This window comes from Rhinopithecus roxellana, chromosome 20 (genome assembly GCF_007565055.1).
Source record: "Rhinopithecus roxellana isolate Shanxi Qingling chromosome 20, ASM756505v1, whole genome shotgun sequence".
Lineage (NCBI taxonomy): Eukaryota > Metazoa > Chordata > Mammalia > Primates > Cercopithecidae > Rhinopithecus > Rhinopithecus roxellana.
Window position 1 is genome coordinate 916285 of NC_044568.1, and position 22894 is coordinate 939178.

A 22894-nucleotide genomic window follows, 5' to 3' on the forward strand; every position below is an offset into this window, starting at 1 on the left:
GTTGGCTAGTCTGATATTGAACTCCTGATCTCAGGTGATCCACTCACCTCGGCCTCCCAAAGCACTGGGATTACAGGCATGTACCACCGCACCTGGCCTAACTCTGTCTCTTTTTAAGGCTGTTTAAAAATGAAACTATTCAGTAGCTCAAGTATACCTTACTGTAAAGAGGAAGTATTTATGCAGTGCTCAGTCATCTTGATCAGAGATAATTATCAAAACATCAAAATATCTCGATGCCAGCTGGCAACTAAGAAATACCCCCAGATGTCCTCTGCCTCTCTGGCCTTGTTAGTTTCTTCTCCAAGAGCCCTGGATGTGATCTGACAGTGAAAAGGTGAATGTCTAGTTCAGTGGGAGCCTTCACATCTGCTCCAGGGCTTTGGCTGTGTCCATTCTGATGGATAAACCGCTTGCTAAATATTTTGACTATCAGACCTGTGATGAGGTCAGGATTAGAACTGTTGTATCTGTAAGAACCTCTCCTAAAGATGGCCTCCCATTGCCCACCTGTTTGAATCCTACCTGCCTTAACCATTTTTGCCATTTTTATTTATTTCTTAGAAACAGGATCTTGCCCTGTCACCCAGGCTGGAGTGCAGTGGCATAATGATAGCTCATTGCAGCCTCAGACTCTTGGGCTCAAGTGATCCTCCCACCTCAGCCCCTTGAGTAACTGGGACTACAGTTGCATGCCACCATGTCTGGCTAATCGTAAAAATTGTTTTTGTAGAGAAAAGGTCTTGCTGTGTTGCCCAGGCTAATCTCAAATTCCTGGCCTCAAGTGATCCTCCCTCCTTGGCCTCCCAAAGTACTGGCATTACAGGTGTGAGTCACTGCACCTGGCCCATTTTTTAAATGTCTTGATCTAAAGTTCAATATTCATCCCCAGCCCCCAAAATCATGTTTTTTATACCTTGATGAACGATGTGCTGACTTTACCTAAAATGTGTCCGGTGTACCTTCTGAGATGGAAAGATGCTGTTTTGGGGATAAATATGTTGATCTTTTCCAGAAGGAGTCCAAGACAGCTGATGATAGCTTTCACTTGCTCACTATAGAAGAGCAAATGATGTGTTCAAGACAGACCTCGAAGCTACTGCCATAGAACGTGTGACCATGGTTATGGATTTCATAAAGGGCACCCTAAGAGGGAAAAATAATCTGACCCAGATGGATCTTCTGAGGCAGTGTGATGTCGTGGCTAAGAGTGCAGCCTTGGGAGGGAGATGGCGAGGGTTCAAATCCCGCTCTACTGTTATTGGCTCTCTGTACCTTGGACAAATCACTCAACCCCCTCAGCTCTCAGGTCCACATCAGTAAAACGTGGAAAACAGTAACACTCACATCATAAGGTTCTTGTAAGGATTCAATGAGATAATTCATGTGCAGTCCGTAGAATAGTGCTTGGCTCATATAGTAAGAGCTCATTCACCGTTAACTATTATTATTTAATCTATTTTCTATCATATTTTGGAATAAAACATTTTGGCTTACTAAAAAAGAACAAAAAGAACATGTATTTAAAATCAGTAGGCAACAGTGAGTCAGTGAGGATGTTCCGAGAGTAGGAATGACATGATAAGATCTGCGTTCTGGGAAGATTAATTTGTCTGAAGCTTATAGGGTGACCTGAAAGGAGATGAGGAGGGGAGGGAAATCTGTCAGGAGGCTGATGCAATGGTCTAAGCTGCTTTGTGCAATATGGCAGCCACTAGCCACGTGGGGCTATTTAAATTTAAATTAACAATCTTGGGATGGTGCCTCCCACCTGTAATCCCAACACTTTGAGAGGCCAAGGTAGAAGGATTGCTTGAGGCCAGGAGTTTGAGACCAGTCTGAGCAATGTAGCGAAAACCTACAAAAAATAAAATTAGCCAAATGTGGTGGCATAGGCCTATAGTCCCAGCTACTCAGGAGGCTGAGGCAGAAGGCTCACGTGAGCCCAAGAGGTTGAGACTAGAGTGAGCCATGATTGCACCACTGCACTCCAGCCTGGGTGACAGAACAAGACCCTATCTCAAAAAATATATATATTTAACTAATGAAAATTAAATAAAATGCAAAACTCAATTTTTCCAAAACAATAGCCACATTTCAAGTATTCAGTGGCCTCATGTGGCTAGTGGTTACTATAATGGACAGCAAACACTTCCATTATTTTAGAAAGTTCTATCGGATGGTGTAACTGTAATAGGTTCACTGCCCAATGCATGCAGCAAGTCAATACACTAGGACACTGGGTTGCAGCAGAGAAACAGGTTTACTTGTAGGGAAGAGACAGGAGGAAACCTCAAATCCATCTCCCAGAAGAGTTTGGGGCTGGGATTTTTAAGGGTTTTGCGGTGGGCTGAAGTGTGGAGATTGTTGATTGGTGGAAAAGAGCAGGATGCAGTCATGGGACAGGGAAATAAAGAAGCTGTGTTCTCTTGCTGATTCAATTCCTCTGTTGGGGGATATTTAAACTGGTTGGCGTCAGCTATTCTGCTGGAATTCAGGATCTGCTTAAGCAACTCTTAAACAAAAGCCTATGATTCTAATGTCAGAAATCCTATCTATAGGAACAACAAGGTTGGAAATGGTCAGTATCCAGTGTTCCCTGACTTTCAGTTGCAAGGAAGTGGGTCAAAGTATACCCTGATTAATGCAGAATTGTAACTATATTTCTGTCCAGAATTCTTCCTACCCTTGTGTGGCTGTCTTCAACAGCACTGGTCAAAAGCAGTGGTTTTCATACATGAGTGTCACATCAGAGTCATCTGGAAGGTGTGTTAAAATACAGGTTGCTGGGTTCCATCCTCGATTCAGCAGGTCTGGGCAGGGCCTGAGATCATGCATTTCTAACGAGTTCCCAGGTGATGCTGATGCTGCTAGTCTGGGTCACACCCTTTGAGAACCACTCTCTGAAACAGCACTTCTCAGCCATGGTGTGAGGGAAAGGGGAGTTGTTTGGAGCACGTTAAAAGCCTTATTTATATGCCCCAGTTAAGCCCAATTGGGATTTGAACTCAGCCTCTTTCCAGGATTGGCAGTTGTGGGGGAGATGCACAGGAGTGTGTTGGCTTTTCTGGTTAAAAGAGGTGAAAGGTGGGGGTAATTCAGACTGTGGAGAGTAGAGGGGTAAATCATAGTGCAAAAAGGGGGCATTATCTGCTTCTTTATCTACTCTCTCTGTCATCCTGGAGTTCAGCTTTTGGAGTCTGATGGGGAGAAAGGTGGAGGCAGAAGCTTTCAGAACTGAGAAGTCAGCCTTCACTGGTTTGGTTCCTCACTATTACCTTGACAACTTTCTCCCTAAGGCAGTGGATGACTCACATCTAGCTGCACGGTCTGGGGGGAGGAGCCTCAGGGTACAAGTGACAGAATTCAATGAAGTGCAAAGTGGGAGAAACAGGCACTTCAAACCTCAACGTATTACCTTGCTACAAGTGTGCCTTTAACTCACTGTCTGAGTCGCAGAAGGAAACAGCACAGGGTTTGCTCTCAGGGAGCCGGAGTATAGCATCTGCTGATGGCCAGGGTCCCTGGAATATTTACCTCTGTCTGGACAGAGTTTGGAATTTCAGGCAGAGGCATTAGGGTGGGGGCTGTGCTGGAACTCTGTCTATCTCAGCTGTGTGCCCCTTTATAGATGGTCATCAGATTTATATTTGCATCCCAGTGTAGTTAGACATTCTTCCAGAATACTCCAGCAGTGCTTCTGTGCCTGCTGGAAAATAGCTGCAGCTCTCTCCAAAGGCAGCTCTTCCCATGATCCCAGCTGCTCCCCTGGGATCCCTCTCGGACCTCCCCACAGCCTGGCAAGTAAAGTTAGCACCTGGGAATATCAGGGGGCCTGGAGGACCCTGTTCCAGTACTGAGCACAGCATCAGTACTGGTTAGCTTGTGCTTGGGCTGTGCCATTTGGAAATATTTTGAAGATGCATGCGTGTGTGTGTGTGTGTGTGTGTGTGTGTGTGTGTGTCTACAGTGGTGAATAATGGAGGGATGTGGGATGGGGCAGATTCAGTAGATGCCTTGAGATATGGATAGTTTGGTAAAATTATGATAAAAAGAAAGTGGAAAGGATGCCAGTTTCCTTCAAGTTGGTTAAGACCCATTACTTTACTCATTCACCCACTTAACCCATCCATCCATCCACCCATTCATTCATCTCTCCATCTGTCCATCCATCCAACTCATACATTCGTCCGTCTGTCTAACCCATCCATCCATCTACATATGCATTCATCTCTCCATCCATCCGTCCATCCATCCATCCATCCATCCATCCATCCATCCATCTAACTCATACATTCATCCGTACATTCATCCGTCTAACCCATTCATCCGTCTAACCCATTCATCCATCCACGCACCCAGCCCATCTAGCCATGTAATCGTATATCCATTTAGGATAAATGTATCCAGCACTCTCTTTTAGTGCTTCTGTGTGACTGAGGATGTTTGACAATGAAACAAGGAAGCATTCAACTGCTGGGACCTCTTCTAACAGATGTTTTCTTCTCCCTTCATCCCTGAACAACAGTAGAAGAAACAGGAAACTTGTCTTCAAATGGTAGCCTTTTCCCTGACTGACTGAGGATCATCGTCTGACAATGTGCCTCTGAGTTTTTAAAAGTCCTTTGAATTCCATGATTCAGTGATGTGGTTAATATAGACAGGGCTCTTCTATCAAAGCAGGGAACCTATTGAAGAGATGAGAAAATATGCACTGTTTCTCTAGAGAAGGGAGGTAAACCCACCTTCCTCAGAGCTGGGAAGGCTTTTGTCCCAAGCTTCTGAAAATTAAACCCATCACTTAGCGTTCTCACTGAGCAGATTGTGGGGCTTCTGGCCCTACGCTGCTTGGGCTGTGCAGAGCTGCCGACAGACAGTTTTGATTGAATGTCCAAATTAAGCTGCCAAGTAGCAACTCTGCAGCTCCAGGGACTCCATGTTAGTATTTGTGTCACATCTTTAGAAATAATCACATTGCAAAGCAGCACCCAGAGCCATGTCTGCAGCCGCTGCAGTGCGGGGGAGGGTGCTGTCAAACACCTCCTGCCTCCATGCTTCATGCTGCATTTACTCAGCACCCAGGCAAGGGTGGGGCCCCATGGCACTCCATCCTAGTTCCTGTCCCAAGGATGTGAGTGAGGTATTGGTAAACCCCGTCTGCCCTACTTGTTTTCACTTAACTTGAGGCAGGAGGTGGTCTCCAAACAAGAAATAAAGCTAACTTATTGAATGCTTAACTCCCAAACCATCTGTCCTAGGCAGACAGAAAGACCCTCAGGACCAAACTGAGGGGAACAGATGTTTATGGGCGCAGGTTTACTCTTGTTTTTCCAAGCTGGGCTGAAGAGCTCCTCTTCCATCTGCATCAAGCCCTGAAAACTCTGCCGTGCGTGAGTAAAGTAGCAAGTGCTGCATCCCCCAGTGAGATCCAGTGTTGACATTGTCGACACCACTGGGGAATGCCAGTGATTAAAAGACTGGGCTTGCGAGAGCTCAAAGGGGGACTAACCCAGATCTTCCCTGTCGAGGGAAATTGTCTCCGGACTTGTGGGCTTGTGGTTGTGTGGAGTCAGAATAAATGTGGAGCAACGCTGGGAACTGTAGGACCCAGAATGACCAGGGAAACCTCTGTAGAAAATAGCTGGCACTAAACTGGGTTTAGGGAGTCATAAAACCTCCAAGATTTCAACGCTTCTGGGTCCCAGGAGGACTCAGTTACTGAGCACAAAAGTTGCATGGTTTTGGTGTCAGGCCTCTGAGCCCAAGCTAAGCCATCATATCCCCTGTGACCTGCACGTATACATCCAGATAGCCTGAAGCAACTGAAGATCCACAAAACAAGTGAAAATAGCCTTAACTGATGACATTCCACCATTGTGATTTGTTCCTGCCCCACCCTAACTGATAACGATATTTTCTCCCCCGCTCTTAAGAAGGTACTTTGTACGCCTATCCCAAACCTGTAAGAACTAATGATAATCCCATCACCCTTTGCTGACTCTCTTTTGGGACTCAGTCCGCCTGCACCCAGGTGAAATAAACAGCCTTGTTGCTCACACAAAGCCTGTTTGGTGGTCTCTTCACACGGAAGCACGTGACATTTGGCAGTGTTGCAAAGCTCTCAGAAGTCCGAGTATCAGCTGGACTGAACCTTGGCGCACCCACGTTGTGTCCAGTTCCAATTTGTTAAGAATTATGTGCACAAGACCAGCCCCGCTTTTACACAATGATTTCTTTCTCTCAGATTTAGAGTAACATTTGTTTTTCTAACTAAAAATGTAATTCATGCTCAACTGCAACCATATACTGAACGTCTCCTTCTTCCAAATTCCCACTGAAACGACAAAGAGATTAAAAATGGAAAAAAATTGATCAGGGTGACAAACCAGAGAAGTGGTATCAATCAGATGCCAGAATCTTTGGGGAATTTTTCTAAGATACAATTCAGACAATCCAAGCTGATTTTGTGTCCTCTTTTCCAACATCTAAGCATCTTATACAATACTTTTAAAAAATGTAATTGCATTGATTGGTACTTTCAGAACAATGTTAAATTATAATAGTGATGGTGGGCATTCTTAATTTGATTGTGGCCTTAATAGATATGCCTCTAGAGTTTTACCAGTAAGCATAATGAAGGCTGTTGGTATATTTATTACGTCAAGAAAAGCAGTCATTTGTTTCTATTTTTCTAAGTGTTAAAAGAATGAATGGTTATTGAATTTTGTCAGTCGCCTTTTTCGTCAGTTTTTTAGATAATTATATAGTTTTTCTCCTTTGACCTAGTTTTATAGCGAATCATATTATTAATAGATTTTCTAAAATTATGAAAGATTTTTGTTTGCAGAGTGTGTGATCGGTTTCCAGCATTTGAAAGATCACTTTGGTGGGGGAGTGAAGGGAAGGGCTCAATAGAAGACTGGAGGCAGGAAACCAATGAGGAGGATCTTAATTTCACCAGGAGAAGAAAAGTGAGTGGCCAAACAGCAATCATATGAGCAGCTGCTGTTTATGAATCACTCATCACCTGCCCAGCACAATACCAGGCTTCAAATATAACTTAATAATCACAGTAATTCTATGGCACACTTACTATTGTTCAGATGGCAGCGATATGAATAGTAGGGACTCAGGTACACAAAATGAGAAAGAGGCAGATCAAACAGCACATGGTTGGAGATTGCACCAAAGGGAGGAGACCAGAATGATTTCCAGATTCTTACTGGGGCAGCTGGGTAGATGGTTAAATACTCACTAAGACTGGCATTGAAAGACAGGGAGGAGACATGGTGGTGTCAGGGGAGCAGGAGGATAATGAGTGTTGTTGGACATGTTGAATGTGACATACATATGGGACATCCAGTACAAGATAGCCAGTGGACAGTTGTACATATAGTCGTAAAGGTCAGAAAAGAGGTGTGGGTGGGAGTTGTCAGTATTTAGGTAGAAGTAAAATCATAAGAGTAGAGCCCCTGGGAAAATATGGAAACTAACAAACAAACTTCTGAATAATCCATGGTTTATTTCAAAGAGGAAGTCTCAAGGGAAATAAGAAAATATTTTGAACTGAAAGAAAATAAAAGTGTAGCACATTATATTTTGTGGAATCCAGATTAAAAAGTGTTTAAAATGAAATTTATATTGGTAAATTCTTTTTTTCTTTGCTTTTTTGGGACAGAGTCTTGCTCTGTCGCCCAGGCTGGAGTGCAGTGGCCGGATCTCAGCTCACTGCAAGCTCTGCCTCCCGGGTTCACGCCATTCTACTGCCTCAGAATCCAAGTAACTGGTACTACAGGCGCCCGCCACAACACCCAGCTAATTTTTTGTATTTTTAGTAAAGATGGAGTTTCACCGTGTTAGTCAGGACGGTCTCGATCTCCTTACCTTGTGATCCGCCCACCTTGGCCTCCCAGAGTGCTAGGATTACAGGTGTGAGCCACCGCACCTGGCCTATATTGGTAAATTCTACCAACACTTAAAGATGAAATAATACTGATTCTCCTAAAAAGCAGATGAGAAGGGAACATTTTTCAACTTATTTTATAAGGCTAGCACTACCCTCATACCAAAACCAGACAAAAATAGTACAAGAAAACTTCAAGCAAATACCTCAAATATTTGCTTCCTGTTCGTAGTTTGTGTTTTGCAGAACAAATGTTTTTAAACTTTAATAAAGTACAGCTTATCATTTTTTTCTTTTATAGCTCATGTTTTTAGTGTCATGTGTAAGAACTCTTTGTAAACATAAATGTAAAAATTTTCATTGAAATGTTAGCAAATGAAATTCAGCAATCTATAAATGAAAAATATACTCCAACCAAATGAGTTTATCCTGAGAATGCAAGCTGGCTTAATAATAATAAAAAAATCAACCAATGTAATTCACCGTATCTAAAGAAAGAAAAAAAATGAACATATCAATTGATGCAGAAAAAATTGGACAAAATTCAGTATTCATTTATGATGAAAGTTCTCAGCACACGAGAAATAGAAGGGAACTTTCTTGACCCAGTAAGAAGTATCTACCAAAAACTTGTAACATACTTAATGCTGAAAAGGTGCATGCTTTCCCATTAAGCTATGAAACAAAACTAGAATGTTCACCCTCCCCAGTCCTATTCAACATCATATCATAACCAGCACAATAAGACAAAAAAAATTTTTTAAAGGCATATGGGGCTCGGCTCGGTGATTCACGCCTGTAATCCTAGCACTTGGGGAGGCTGAGGTAGGTGGATCATTTGAAGTCAGGAGTTTGAGACCAGCCTGGCCAACATGGTGAAACCCCACATCTACTAAAATTACAAAAATTAGCCGGGTGTTGTGGCAGATGCCTGTAGTCTCAGCTACTCCGGAGTTGGCAGGAGAATTGCTTGAACCTGGGAGGCGGAGGTTGCAGTGAGCTGAGATTGCACCACTGTACTCCAGCCTGGGTGACAAAGCAAGACTCTGTCTCAAAAAAATACTAATAAAATAAAAAATAAAAAACATATGGAATGGAAAGGAAAAAAACAAAATTGTTTCTATACACAGAAAACAGTATTGTTTATGTAGAAAATCCACAGGAATCTACCAAGAAATTACTAGAAATAATGAGTGAGTTTAGCTAGGTTGCAGCATACAAGGTCAACACACAAAACTCAATTGTGTTTCTATATATTAACAACTAGAAACCAAAATTTTAAAAAATACTACTTACAGCAGCTCCAAAACAAAGGAAATATTTAGGTATAAATCAATACATGTCTAGAATCTATATGCTAAAAATTCCAAAATACTGAAAGAAATCAAAGAATACCTAAATAAATGAAGAGATTACCCACGTTTGTGGATTGGAAGACTCAGCAGAGTAAAGATAGCAAGTCTTACAGATTGATCTATAGACTTAATGAAATTCAAGTCAAAATTCCAGCAGGATTTTTTGTAGATTTGGACACAGTGCTTCTAAAACTTATATAGAAGGGCAGTGAATCCAGAATGGCCAAAACAATGCTTGTGATGAAGAATAAAGTTGAAAGAATTACCGTACCCAATCTTAAGTCTTACTATATAAAGCTTCAGTAATCAAATGTGATATTGGTGACAGGATAGATATAAGCCATTGGAACACAATAGAGAATCTGGAAATAGACCCACACAAATACGGCCTATTGATTTTCAACAAAAGTGCGAAAACAATGAAATGGAAAAAGAATAGTCTTTCAACAAATGATATTGGAATGATTAGACATTCATATGAAAATAAAATGAACCTTGACCTCCATCTCACACCCTTTATAGGAATTAACTCCAAATGGGTCATGGAGCAAAATGTAAAGGTATAACATTTCAGACAACACAGGAGAAAATCTTTATGTAGTTATACAAAGAATTCTTAGACATGACACTTAAAAACATGACCCATAAAAGAAAAAAAGTGATAAACTGTACCTTATTAAAGTTTAAAAACTTTTGTTTTGCAAAAGACAAACTATAAACTGGAAGAACATATTTGCAAATCACATATCTGACAAAGGACTTGAATCCAACTCATTGTATCGGAACTCTCAGACTTGTCGTATGCAGACAACCTTACTTAAAACGTAATCTAAAAACCTGAACAAATATTTTACCAAAGATAATACAAGGATGGTCAATACATTCATGGAAAGATATTCAATATCACTAGAAATTAGAGAATTGCAAATTAAAACCACAGTGAGATACCATTGCACACTTACTAGAATGGCTAAAGTAATGATGATAATAATAATAAATACTGTCAATATGGTGTGCTAATGAGTATGCAGAACAAGAGGAACTCTCATCCATCACTCTGGAAATGCAAAATGGTACAGCCGCTCTGGGAAAGTGTGGCAGCTTCTTATAAAGCTAAACAAATGCATATTACTGAATGATCCCACTCCTAGTTATTTATCTTAAAGAAATGAAACTTTATGCTCACACAAGAACCCGTGAGTATATCAGCTCTATTTGTAATCACTAAAATTTGAAAACCACTCAAATATTCTTTAACAGTTGAATAGATAAACCTTGATACATCCATACAATAAAACACTACTCTGCAATGAAAAAGAATTAACCATTCATATACACAACAATATGGATGACCCTCAAAGGCCCTTTGCCGAGAAAGAGAAAGCACTCTCAAAAGGTTTTCTTGCTGTATGATTCCATTTAGGTATTATTCTTGAAAAGATAAAACTGTAGTGATGAGAAACAGATTGGTGGTTGCCAGGGGCTGAGCATGAGAAGAGGATGTGACTGTGGAGGAGAAGTATGAGGAATTTTTCCTAGGTGATAGAACTCTTCTGTATTCTGATTGTGTGCTCATTACATGAATCTATACATGCATTAAGATGTATAAATTTTTGCACAAGACTGTGCACCAAAAAGTCAATTTTACTGCATATAATTAAACACATAAAATAAATGTGATAGGCAGAAAATAAACTAATAAAAGACACACGAACAGAGAGACAGAGAGAGAGAGAGAGAGAAGGCAATAGTCAAGATGAAAAGGGAACTGGGTAAGAGGAATGCAGAAGGAAAAAGGATGTCATGTTATGATACTAAAAAGTAATTTAAAACAGTAGACTAAATCAAACTATGTAGAAGCAGTAGATAGAGGAGTGCCTACTGCAGAAAACATAATAAGTAATACGGAAACAAGCTTAAGGAGCGCTCCCAATGCGGATGGCAGGGAAAGGGACAAATAAATAAATATAACCACTAAATAAATGACAGAAGTAGAGAACAAATAACATTTATCCATGGGTAAATGGGTATTAGATATTCTTAGAGAAAAGACCAGAGCAAATGGAAAAGCACCTGTACTGTATTCAAAGCAGAGTTCAGGACAAATATATAATATACTATATAAAATGAGTCTTTTAATTATGGTAAGTAAAGTCTGGGGATAAAAAGTAATCATGAGCCTAGAGTCAAAATGCATAACGCAAAAACTAGAAATGAAAGGAGAAATTTATGGAAATACCACAACAGAAGGGCTTTAAAAACATACTTTGTCAGTCTTGGACAGAGAAAAGAGGTTAAGAAAATGGATATAGATAATTTAAATAATATAATTAGAGTGAATATAAAATACCTCTCTATCTTGATTCCTGAACCCTTCAATAAAATAATTACATTTTTCTCTAGTATTCACAAAATTAGTGAGATATTAACTTGTTAAGGAAACCCCATTAGATTTCCTCCAAAATGCCCCCAGAAATTGCTCAGCCCGTATTTTCTGATGAAAATAAAACAGAACTAGAAATTAATGACAAAAACATGTAATACCAAAGATTGATGGATAAGTGAGTTGGAGGTAGGAATCAGATGGAAGCCTCAAGAATTGAAATCTTGAAATTGCTTCTGTAAGGAATGGGAAATTAGGGACACCCAATAGGGTTGACAAGCAGTGTGCAGAACCTTGCTGTGGTTGGAGATCATGGATATATAGTGGCATGAAGCCCCCGTGTGTGACACTTTCCCCTGGGGACACTCTCTAGAGCAAATTTCACTCATGGTTGAGAGTATGCACACAGGATATTGAAGAGACAGGAAGGTAAGGACATTTAAGCTGCTGGTCAGAAGTGATTGAATGACTTTTCCATATGGGAAGGGGTAGGGAGGAAGTAAACCCATAGCAATGCACTGATGGACCAGAGAAAAGGAAAGAGTTGAGGAACTGGAGGGTTTGATGAAGTGGGGAAAAAAAAAAAAAAAAAAAAAAAAAGCCCGGTAAAGGGAGTAGAAACATAAAAGGATAAAGTATCACTGGAGAGTTCAGAGGAGTTGCCATATGAAACTCCAAATGCCTGGATTGGAGTGGAGAGGTCATAAGAAGAATGGATGATACATTTGCCTTCACATCGTCTATTATTTTCAGACCTCCTCCAAGATTCATTTGTATGAAAATCACATTGGAGGGTACTCTTTTAGCCCTGGAATTTATCTTGATTGTTACATAATTTGGTCTAAATTCTCTGAAAGGATAAAGGAAATCAACATTTGTTGAGCCTCTGCCATGTGCTTTACATTCCACTTTGACACTATTATCCTCTATCATTAGGGTAGTCTTATCATTTATTGTTAAAATTTGGACTCTCTTAAGAGTGTGAGGACAACAGTTCTAAACTGAAGTTGCTCTGGGCAAACAGGGATGGATGGTCACCCCCACTATTATCCAAGAGCCCATTTGAGTTGTCTGTAGCATTGTGAGAATTTGGGGGTGGGGAGACCAAGGTTCAGAGAAGTCATTTGAGTAAGATCACCCAGTTAGTGAGAGTCATGGCAGAGGTAGGATTGACAACCATGTCTGCCTAACTCTGAAGTCCAGCCATTGCTAACTTAGTTCCTGATTCACAACACTAGCTATCCACCATTGCTTCACTAGCTGTGGCTTGACAGGCTCTCTTCTTGACAGACACCATGACAGTCCCAGCTGGAAGTCTGTCTCAACACAGTTAATTAGATGTGTGATAACTGTACCACTGCCAGCAGTGACAGGAAGCCAGCTGTTCTAGGAGCCTGTGGGACCACGATGTGCTAGGGAGGACTTTGATGCTGGATGTGGGCTGCCCAAAGACCCCACGTTTGCTGGTTTTGTAATCAGAGCGTATCAGGTGAAGATTACACAGCGTGGCCAGTTACAGAGGCTGGGAAGGGTTTTCTGAGGGATTCCAGGGCTCATAAAAGCCACAGCATCAGAGAACCTTGGGTTAGAAGGAAGTAATAAGTAAACAGGAATCGATGGGACAAAAATCTAGATTGTAGAGCAAAAGGCTAAAGAAGCTTCCAACTCAGGAAGGTATGGCAGGGCAGGAGGTTTCAAGCAAAGGACCAGGTAGACTGTCAGCCACCAACAGATATCTGAAACAGAAGAGGGCAGGGCAGGGCAGGACAGTGAAAATAGGTTGATGGCTCTGAAATGATTCACCTGTTTAGTCTCTCCCTCCAACCCTGGTTAGGGCATGTGCTGAGGATGTCCAGCTGACCTCAATGAGGTTATCCTGGGTCTGTGTGCTATTCCCCACGGAGCTCATTTTCTGTGTTCTGTGATGCAAACCAGAAGTTTTTAAGTATCACCCTGCAGATCCAATTGCCCTATAAAGTCTTTGGAGGAACAGGATGGGGTCTCTGAAAGCCAGGGCAATAGATTCTTGGAAACTGTCAAAGCACAACTGAATTTATAAGTTGTTTTAATAACACAATACAGTAATACATTCTCTTTGTCAAATATTTAAAATGTGATTGATAAAGCTAAAATCTTTACTCACAACCCTCAAATCAGGGTTCTATACCTGTTCCTCAGAGGTGGACATTATTTTAAATCAATTTTGGGTATATCTTTTCAGACTCTTTTCTACAGATTTACATTCATATATGACCTTGTAGAAAATGCATTTTACTGTACCTTTCTTTTAAATATTTGGAGGGCCTTTAAAAATTTTTTATTCTGACATAATCTCAGAATGACAGAACTTGGCAATAGCAGTAAAAGAAACTTCTATATACTCATTACCTCATGTACTAATTGTTTATATTTTGCCCCATTTGGTTTAGCATTTTCTCTACTAATATATTTTTTTGTATGTGCACATTCTTTTTCTGATCCATCTGAGAGTAAGTTGGGGTCACCGTTTCCACTTATCCTGAGATACTTCAGTTTGTATTTCCCGAGAACAAGAATATTCTTAGTACATTTATTCAAATGAGGAAATGCAACATTGACCCAATGCTATTATCTGACAGTTCAGCTCCAGATTTCACTAATTGAACCACTAATGCCTTCACGCCTTTTTCTTAAACAAAGAGGCAGTATATTGCCCTCATCTTCTTTTTTCAACATGCTTCATCTTGCTTTTTTCAACATGCTTCATCTTGCTTTTTTCAACATGTTTCTGCATATAGATAGCCCAATATTATCAGCATGGGCAAAGTACGTCAAAGTATGAAGGCGCCATAAATTATTTACTGCTTCCCCCATTGATGGGCACTCAGATTATTTCCTACTTTTATCATTGCAGACATCCTCAGGCTGAATGTTAGTGGATATTACTTTGGATTAATGTTCTTTTTTTTCCCTTAATAAATCCTTTATTGGAATGAATTACTGTTTTGAGGACATACAGTGAGGACAAAGCAAGACTCATAATGCTGAGGAAAGTTCCTTCAAAAGGAGTTAAATAAGAGATGCTCCTGACTCACATAATGTGGAATCAGGGTATGAAAGCAGCACAATCATTCCAAGTTTTCTGACAGATAATTGTATCTTCTTAGAAAGAAAAAACAATTAAGGAAGTTCTTGGTGAAGAACAATTCTTGGGAAAATAGTTAACATGCATGCTATATTTTTATGGATTCAGTGCTGTCTTAGGGAACTTGGACCAGAATACAGAGGCCTCGCGTGCTCTAAAGACCCGTAGATGGAAACAGGCAGACCTCACCCCACACCCCGAGCCCCACGCCCATAGCAAACAGTGTTCTCTGGACCAGGACACGCTTCTCCTGTACACTTAGCAAACTTCCACCACTGGGGACGTTTGCTATTTCTGCTTTGTGTGAAGCATTTGGTACCATCTGGGCTGGCTGGGTTTCAACAAAGATAGTAAAGAAACATTTATCAAGAAAAATCAAAGTCGGTCTCGCCAAGTGTGGTCTAGAGAGATTTGCTTCCGCGATACATATGCGGCTGTCTTGCTGCTGGGAAACACGACTCAACTTTGAAACGCTTCAGGAGGGACAGCCCTTTGGATCTTAGCCTGCAGCTACTGTCAACTGCTCATGACAGAGTGATTTTAGTAGCCAGAGCTCTTGGAGATGTGAATGCCAGCAGTCTCAGGATCCATTCCACGGCATTCCGTTCCTCGGAATGTTTTGGCCCTTTTGGTAGAGAATAAGCTCAAAAGGATGAAAGTAGAAGAAAGGACCTATAAGGGTGAGGGAAGAAGTGGAGTCATGCCTCAGTGAGTAATGTTTGGCTCTGCAATGATTAGATGCCCAAGAAAAGGTCATTTTTGGCGGCACACAGTGGCTCACACCTGTAATCCTCACACTTTGGGAGGCCAAAGTGGGAGCATCACTCGTGGCCAGGAGTTTGAGACCAGCCTGGGTAACATAGTGAGACCCCATCTCTACAAAAATTTTTCAAAAGTTAGCTGGGTGTAGTGGCACTTGCCTGTAGTCCCAGCTATTCAAGGGGCTGAGGTGGTAGCATCGCTTGAGCACGGGAGATCAAGGCTGCAGTGAGCCGTGATTGCACCACTGTACTCCAGCGAGACCCTGTCTCAAAAAAAAAAAAAAAAAAAATTACTCTTAAACCACGAGTCTTGAGATTGACAGCTTCGAAATACAACACTCTTGTCCAGCAAAAAGCACTCTAAAAGAGCTGTAAATTCCTTAAGCTTACGTTAGAAGATCTTTTTCCAGTGACTATCCTTGTGGTGTCAGTTCATAAGACTGGGGTGGAGGAGGGGGAGTGGCCTTGCCAGGGAGAAGAAAGATGAGCTGTTTCCTCTTGCCTCTGTGTTGTCAATCAACCAGACAGACAAGCTTCTGGCGCCTCTGAGTATCTCAATCCTGTGTGCGTGCAGCTCACTATGTGATAGATGTGTCACTTCAAGATCCCAGCCTAGAAACTGGTACATGTTATTTTCCTTGGAAGGCTCAAGAAATAAAAGTAACAGTTGGATATTATATTCTATGGGGAAAATGCATGGTTATTTTGAGAAATTATTATTTCTCCAGAACGATGTTACTTAATGCATGTCTTATAGACTGGCAGCATCAGCATCACATGGAAACGTGTTAGAAAAGCATATGGACAGGTTTCACTGCAGACTTAGGGAATCAGAATCTATCTGTGGGGGTGGATGCCAGAGATCTGTGTCTCATGAGTCCTCTGAGTAATTTTTATGTACAAGAAGCTCTCCTGTGGAAGGGTTCAAGTAAACATCAAATACATTGTTAAGAAGAAAACCACAAATTGTTCCATTTGAAGTCAGTCCATCTGGAAATGGTTAAGTCTTCATAATAAAAATAGACAAATAGGCAAGGCACAGTGGCTCACACTTGTAACCCCAGCACTTTGGGAGACCAAGGCCGGAGGATCATTTGCATCCAGGAGTTTGAAACCAGTCTGGGCAACATGGAGAGACCCCCACCTCTACAAAAATTTTTTTAAAAAAATTAGTTAGGCATGGGTTGGCAAGCACCTGTAGTCCCAGCTACTTGGAAGGCTGAGATGGGAGGATCACTTGAGCCCGGGAGGTCGAGGCTGCAGTGAGCCATCATCATGTCACTGCACTCCAGCCTGGGTGACAGAGACCCTGTCACACACACACACACACACCCCAAAAACATAGTGAAAGAGGGCATTGAATATGCATAAGAATAATAACGAAATACCAGTAATATATAACAGTTAACATTTATTGAAGTATTTTCTAAGTTCCAGGTTCTGTGCTAAACATGTATATTCTTTGTCCAATTTTACTCTTGTAACAACCTTATTTTATTGATTAAGAAATTGAGGTTCATATGTGTGATGTAACTGCTTGGTAAGATGCGGACCCTGGGATCTTATAGTCCTGTATCCATGACACCATATGGTCTGTCCTGAGGAAAACATTAACGTTTTATTTTGTCTCCTATATCCCCAGAGCCTAGCAGAATGCTTAGCACTTAGTAGGGACTTGCTTGTTGAACTTAACTGATCAAGGTCAACATCTTGCTTTTGGTATAAAAATGAGATGTAGCTTGCAAGCTGAGATGGAAGATGAATTCAGCCTGTGGAAAAATAGAAGACAGTGCCATATTGCTGGATTGCAGAAAAAATGTCAGCACAGACTAAGTTACAGCTTGCATCCTGGTAGCCAATTCAATGCTTCTCCCATCTCATTTATTCAGTCACAACCCCTTACTAGTTGTATGATTTTAGGGAAGTCAGTCTTATTTTTTTTCCAGCAATGGTCAGCTGTTTGAGTGTAGGAAAAGGACAGAGTAAGAAAGGACAGGTATTTGAATTTAAGTAGGGCTGGGGTATTGTGAGATAAGTAAAATAAAAAGAAAGAGGGGCAAGGGAGTTGAGGGTCTTTCCAAGGGAGCAGCTAAAATGCACCATAAAATCAAATCTGGGGATGAATGGAATAAAAGCAAGAGGGAATAGGGAGATCAAGAGAGTGTGTTGGGTTCAGGGGACTGATTGGTGGAGAATGGACTGATGAATAGGGGAAGATTTACTGCAGTAGAATAATAGAGCTAATGAACTGGAAAAATAGAAATTGGGGTAAGACAGTAGGGTACTTGAAACTGAGATTGAGAAAGTGGTATAATTTCTGGGATAATAGGCTCCAGAGCATGACCATGGGAGGAGATGACTATGATTGGGGGTGAGCAAAGGTTGCAGGAAGTGAGGGAGTGCTTTCTCTCCTACTTTCCAATATTCTTCCTTCTAATCTGTTCTTCTTGTCATCTTGAATTTACAAAATTTCTGGTTTTATTTATGCTGTGGATGTTTTTCCAGCCTTTTGCCTATGGACTGTCTGGGTGCAGGTTATGGGTGATACATGGATAGTAAGTGCATCTTGGTTTAGAGGGTAACTCTTTATTTCTTACTGTACTTCTGGAACACGAGAAAAAAAAGTATTGAATAATGGCTATGGTAATGGGTACCTTTGTCTTATTCCTTACTTTAATGGAATTGCATTTATAATGAACCATGGTACTGTTATTTCAGATAGCCTTTATCCTGTTAAGAAAATTCTCTGCTGTTTCTAGATAACTGCAGTGGTCTTACGGTTTTCTTCTTTGATCTACAAATATGATGAATATATTGAAAATAGATTTCCTAAGGTTGAGCCATCTTTGCATTCCTGATAGGAGTCATTATGTATTCACCTTTTAGCAGATAGTTAGAGTCAATTTGGATTGAATATATTACTGTGGATTGTTCTACTGTAAGTGAGATGATTGACATTGTATCCTTAAGAGCTGTACAATTATCATTTTCTAGTCTCCTTCCATTGACTACCTGCATTACTGGTTTCTGAATTGATTCCTAATTAACTACTTCCTGTGTCTCCAGGCTGATGATTTAGTCTCCCTCATCCTTTCTACGGCCAGTTGCATCTTCACTGCTGATTCCCTGCCTCCTTTTCTTCTCTAAGTTCTTTTTTTTTTTTTTTTTTGATGGGGTCTCGCTCTGTCACCCAGGGTGGAGTGCAGTGGCACAATCTCGGCTCACTGCAAGCTCTGCCTCCTGGGTTCACACCATTCTCCTGCCTCAGCCTCTGGGCAGGCTGGGACCACAGCCGCCTGCCACCACGCATAGCTATTTTTTTTTGTATTTTTAGTAGAGACAGGATTTCACCATGTTAGCCTTATAGCCTCCTTTACCTTGGTGTTCTGGACTCAGGGTGGAGCTAAGCTCTAACGCTACTGACATTTTCCCAACCTTCTCTCTATGGGCTGTCTGGGTGCTGGTTATGGGTGATACATGGATAATAGGTGTACCTTGGTTTAGAGGCTAATTCTTCCTTTCTTTTTAAGCTTTTTCTTTTTGAATGGAGGTAAAATTAACATAACATAAAATTAATCATTAACTATTTTTAAATGTACAATTCAGTGACATTTATAGAATATTCACAGTGTTGGACAACCGTCATCTCTATCTAGTTCTCAGAAATTTTCATCACCTCTAAAAGAAACCCTGTATTCATTAAGTAGTCACTCCACCTTTCCCTTTCCCTCCAGCCCCTGGCAACTATTAATAGTAGTCTACTTTCTGTTTCTATGGATTTACCTGTTTGGAATGTTTCATGTAAATGGAATCATACAATATGTGACCTTTTGTGTTGGGGTACACAAATGTTCATAGCAGCAGTATTCACAACAGCCAAAAAGTGGAAACAGCCCAACTGTGGATCAGCTGCTGAATGGATAAACACAATGTAGGATATCTGTACGATGGAATATTATTCAGTCATGCAAAAAAATGAAGGGCCGATACATGCTATAGTGTGGTGAACTTTGAAAACCTTATGCTAAACTAAAGAAGCCAGCCTTTCCTGTGGGCTTTGTGGAAAATAAGCTTAGAAAACTTACAGTTAATCTTGGTATGGGAAGAGCTGTGTGAAAGTTAGAAATCCATTTTTAACCAACACAGAACAGAGTTGACATCTTATCAGCCCATCTCGTTTTGTGTGCTGCTTCAGCTACGGATGTTAATAAAATTAAATTTCTCACTAAACAAGTGTGATGCCAAAGAACCTTCCACAAGTTCTGCAGCCGTCACTGCTTGGTGCTTAAACACGTTGGACAGTATTAAGGCAAAAACTGCTTTTTCTTTTTCAGTAAGAGATGCTAAAAACCTTGTACCTATGGACCCCAATGGCCTGTCAGATCCCTACGTAAAACTGAAACTGATTCCTGATCCCAAAAGTGAGAGCAAACAGAAGACCAAAACCATCAAATGCTCCCTCAACCCTGAGTGGAACGAGACATTTAGATTGTAAGTGGAAATGACTGCAGTGAGCATGGGTGGTGGAGGTTGGGTTATGGGCCACCTGAGATCAGGGAGTTCCTCTTCCTTTAGCTTCTGTTTCCTTCCTTCCCTACCTCCCTCCTTCTCTGTCTTCTCCCTCCCTCATTCCTCTCTTTCCCTCCCTTCTCTTCCATCTGCAATTTTGTGTTGTGAGCCAAGAAAAAAATTAGAGCTATTTTTTTTAATAGAGATGAGAATGCCTGTGGTGTGCGGGAGTGGGTAGGATAGGAAATGGTGTGATGTGTTGCTAAGTGAAGGCAAGTTGTGGGAGAAATGATGGGGCTCAGGAAACGGGGACATAACCTACAGGGTATGGTGACAGCTTCTCTAGAGCTGGGTTTATGGATGATGCTTGGCTTGCAGCCTGCTGGGACATCTCCACCAGCCTCCCTTGAGGGTCTTCCCTGGCCAGGGCTCCAAGAATCTGGGAGTCTCTTTCTTATACATCTAGGCATCAGGAGTTAGTTATAACAGCCAATTCACTGAGCATATATGATGTGTGACAAACACTGGGTTAAGCGATCTGATTTCATCGACTCATTTTATTCCCAATGTAGCAATAGGGTTTATAGAGGTTAAAGAGTATGCCAAAGTCCCATAGCAAATATGGAGTGGAGTGGAATTCAGCTTCCGGCAGTCTGACTTTAGAGGTCATACGTTTTTAGCCACCAGCTAGAAGCACGGTTCCTTGTCCTGTCTCCTCTTCCCTCTCTCAGGGCAAAGCTGGGCCCCTTCTTAGCCTCAGTCAAGGACATGTCTCAGAACAGGCAATTTCCCCAGGATTTTTCTCCATACATTTCCTCAGCCTCATTCTCAACCCACCTGTGTGCAGATAGAAACCATACACACCCAGTTATGCAACTGATACCTGTATTTCTTATAGGCAATAGGAATTCCTGAATATCCTGAACCCTATTAAGACATAAGATAACAAAAGTAGTTAGAACTGTTCATGTCGTAGCCAATCTAGGGCCTCTGCCTATTTAAGCCACAGGCTGTCAAACAGAAAAAGCTCTCACTCCCTGGAGAGCTAGCCTGGGATGGAAACTGAATATGTTTCTTTCAGCAGCTTGTAATCTGTAAAAATTTCTACCTCCAGGTCTTGTCCTCTTGTACATTTCTTCTGCTTGAAAAATTACTACGACTTCCACTGATGTCTTTTCTTTTTCTCTATGCAGTCAGCTGAAAGAGTCGGACAAAGACAGACGACTGTCAGTAGAGATTTGGGATTGGGATTTGACCAGCAGGAATGACTTCATGGGATCTTTGTCCTTTGGGATTTCTGAACTTCAGAAAGCCAGTGTTGATGGCTGGTAAGTAAGATTTTGCTTTGAAAGCTGCCGTACAGCTTGCTCCATCAAACATGGGGTCAAGTATGTTTTCCTTTTCTCCACAAATTGAAATAGTAAAGCAGAGTCCCAAAGTGAAGTCTGGTTGATTGGATCTGCCTCGCAGATATGTTTTGTTTGGTCCTTGTACCAAAAACAAAAAAGAAAGAGGCCAGGTGTAGTGTCTCACACCTATAATTCCAGCACTCTGGGAGGCCAAGGCAGGTGGATCACTTGAGGTCAGGAGTTCAAGACCAGCCTGGGCAACATGGCGAAACCACATCTCTACCAAAAACATGAAAAATTAGCTGGGCATGGCGGTGTGTGCCTATAGTCCCAGCTACTCGGGAGGCTGAGATGGGAGGATCACTTGAACCCTGGAGGTAGAGGTTATAGTGAGCAAGTTGGTCAGAGATTGAGCCACTGCACTCCAGCCTGGGTGACAGAGTGAGAGAGAGAGAGAGAGAGAGAGAGAGAGAGAGAGAGAGAGAAGGAGAAGGAAGAAGGAAGAAGGAAGAAGGAAGAAGGAAGAAGGAAGAAGGAAGAAGGAGGAAGGAGGAAGGAGGAAGAAGGAAGAAGGGAAAGGGAAGGAAAGGAAGAAGAAAGAAAGAGGGAAAGCAGGAAGGAAGGAAGGAAGGAAGGGGAGAATGGAGGGAGGGACGGGGGAGGGAGGGAGGGAGGGAGAGAGGGAATTAGTTCTAGCATTTTAAAAATCTGGGGGTAGAAGACAACAATTGAGAACAGTTGACTAGTTAATGCCCCCTTTAGCCAGTACATGGATTTTCTATTTGTCACCATCCTCACCACTCCCTATTTTGTTACATCTGGCCCACTTTACTAAACTATATGATGCGACTGGAACTGCCCAGTGGCTTCTTCATGCCTGCTGCCCAGACAGAGCCGATTTATCAAGACAGGAGGATTGCAATAGGGAAAGAGTTTTACGCATATAGAGGCAGCTAAATGGGAGAACAGGGTTTTTTTATGACTCAAATCAGCCTCCCTGAAAATTTGGAAGCTAGGGCTTTTCAAAGATAGTTTGGCAAAGCGTAGGGTGGCTAGGGAATGGGTGCTGCTGACTGGTTGGGGATGCAGTAATAGGGGTGTGAGAAGTGGTCCTCGTGCGCTGAGTCCACTCTGGGTGGGGCCACAGGACTAGTAGGCAGGTCCAGATGGGGTAGTCTGATAGTCAGAAAGGCAAAAGTCTGAAAAGACATCTCAAAAGGCCAATCTCAGGTTCTACAATAGTGATGTTATCTGCAGGAGTAACTGGGGAAGTTGGAAATGTTGTGACCTCTGGGATAAAGGCTGATAATAATCCATGTCTACATCTTAGCAGAATTCAAGCTCCTTTCATTTTCCTAACTTGGCAATATTTCATTAGTTTTACAAAGGCAGTTTAGTTTTGGGGAAGGGCTGTTATCATTTAAAATATACAACAAATGTCTTTCAAAGTTAGGTTGGCGGTCTGGTTGGGGTGGAGCCATTGGTTATCAGAAATGTAGAAGAGACGTCT

General features: G+C 41.5%; 1 protein-coding gene across 2 annotated transcripts in view; it reads left to right on the top strand.

The window, feature by feature from the left end:
- PRKCB (protein kinase C beta) overlaps nt 1–22894 on the top strand; it is a 392285-nt gene that overhangs the window by 245607 nt on the left and 123784 nt on the right. For both annotated transcript variants that reach the window (XM_030924982.1, XM_030924983.1), the window contains exons 6-7: nt 19861–20017; nt 21229–21363. In XM_030924982.1, coding sequence (XP_030780842.1) covers nt 19861–20017; nt 21229–21363 — 292 coding nt within the window. The remainder of the gene's footprint in view (nt 1–19860; nt 20018–21228; nt 21364–22894) is intronic.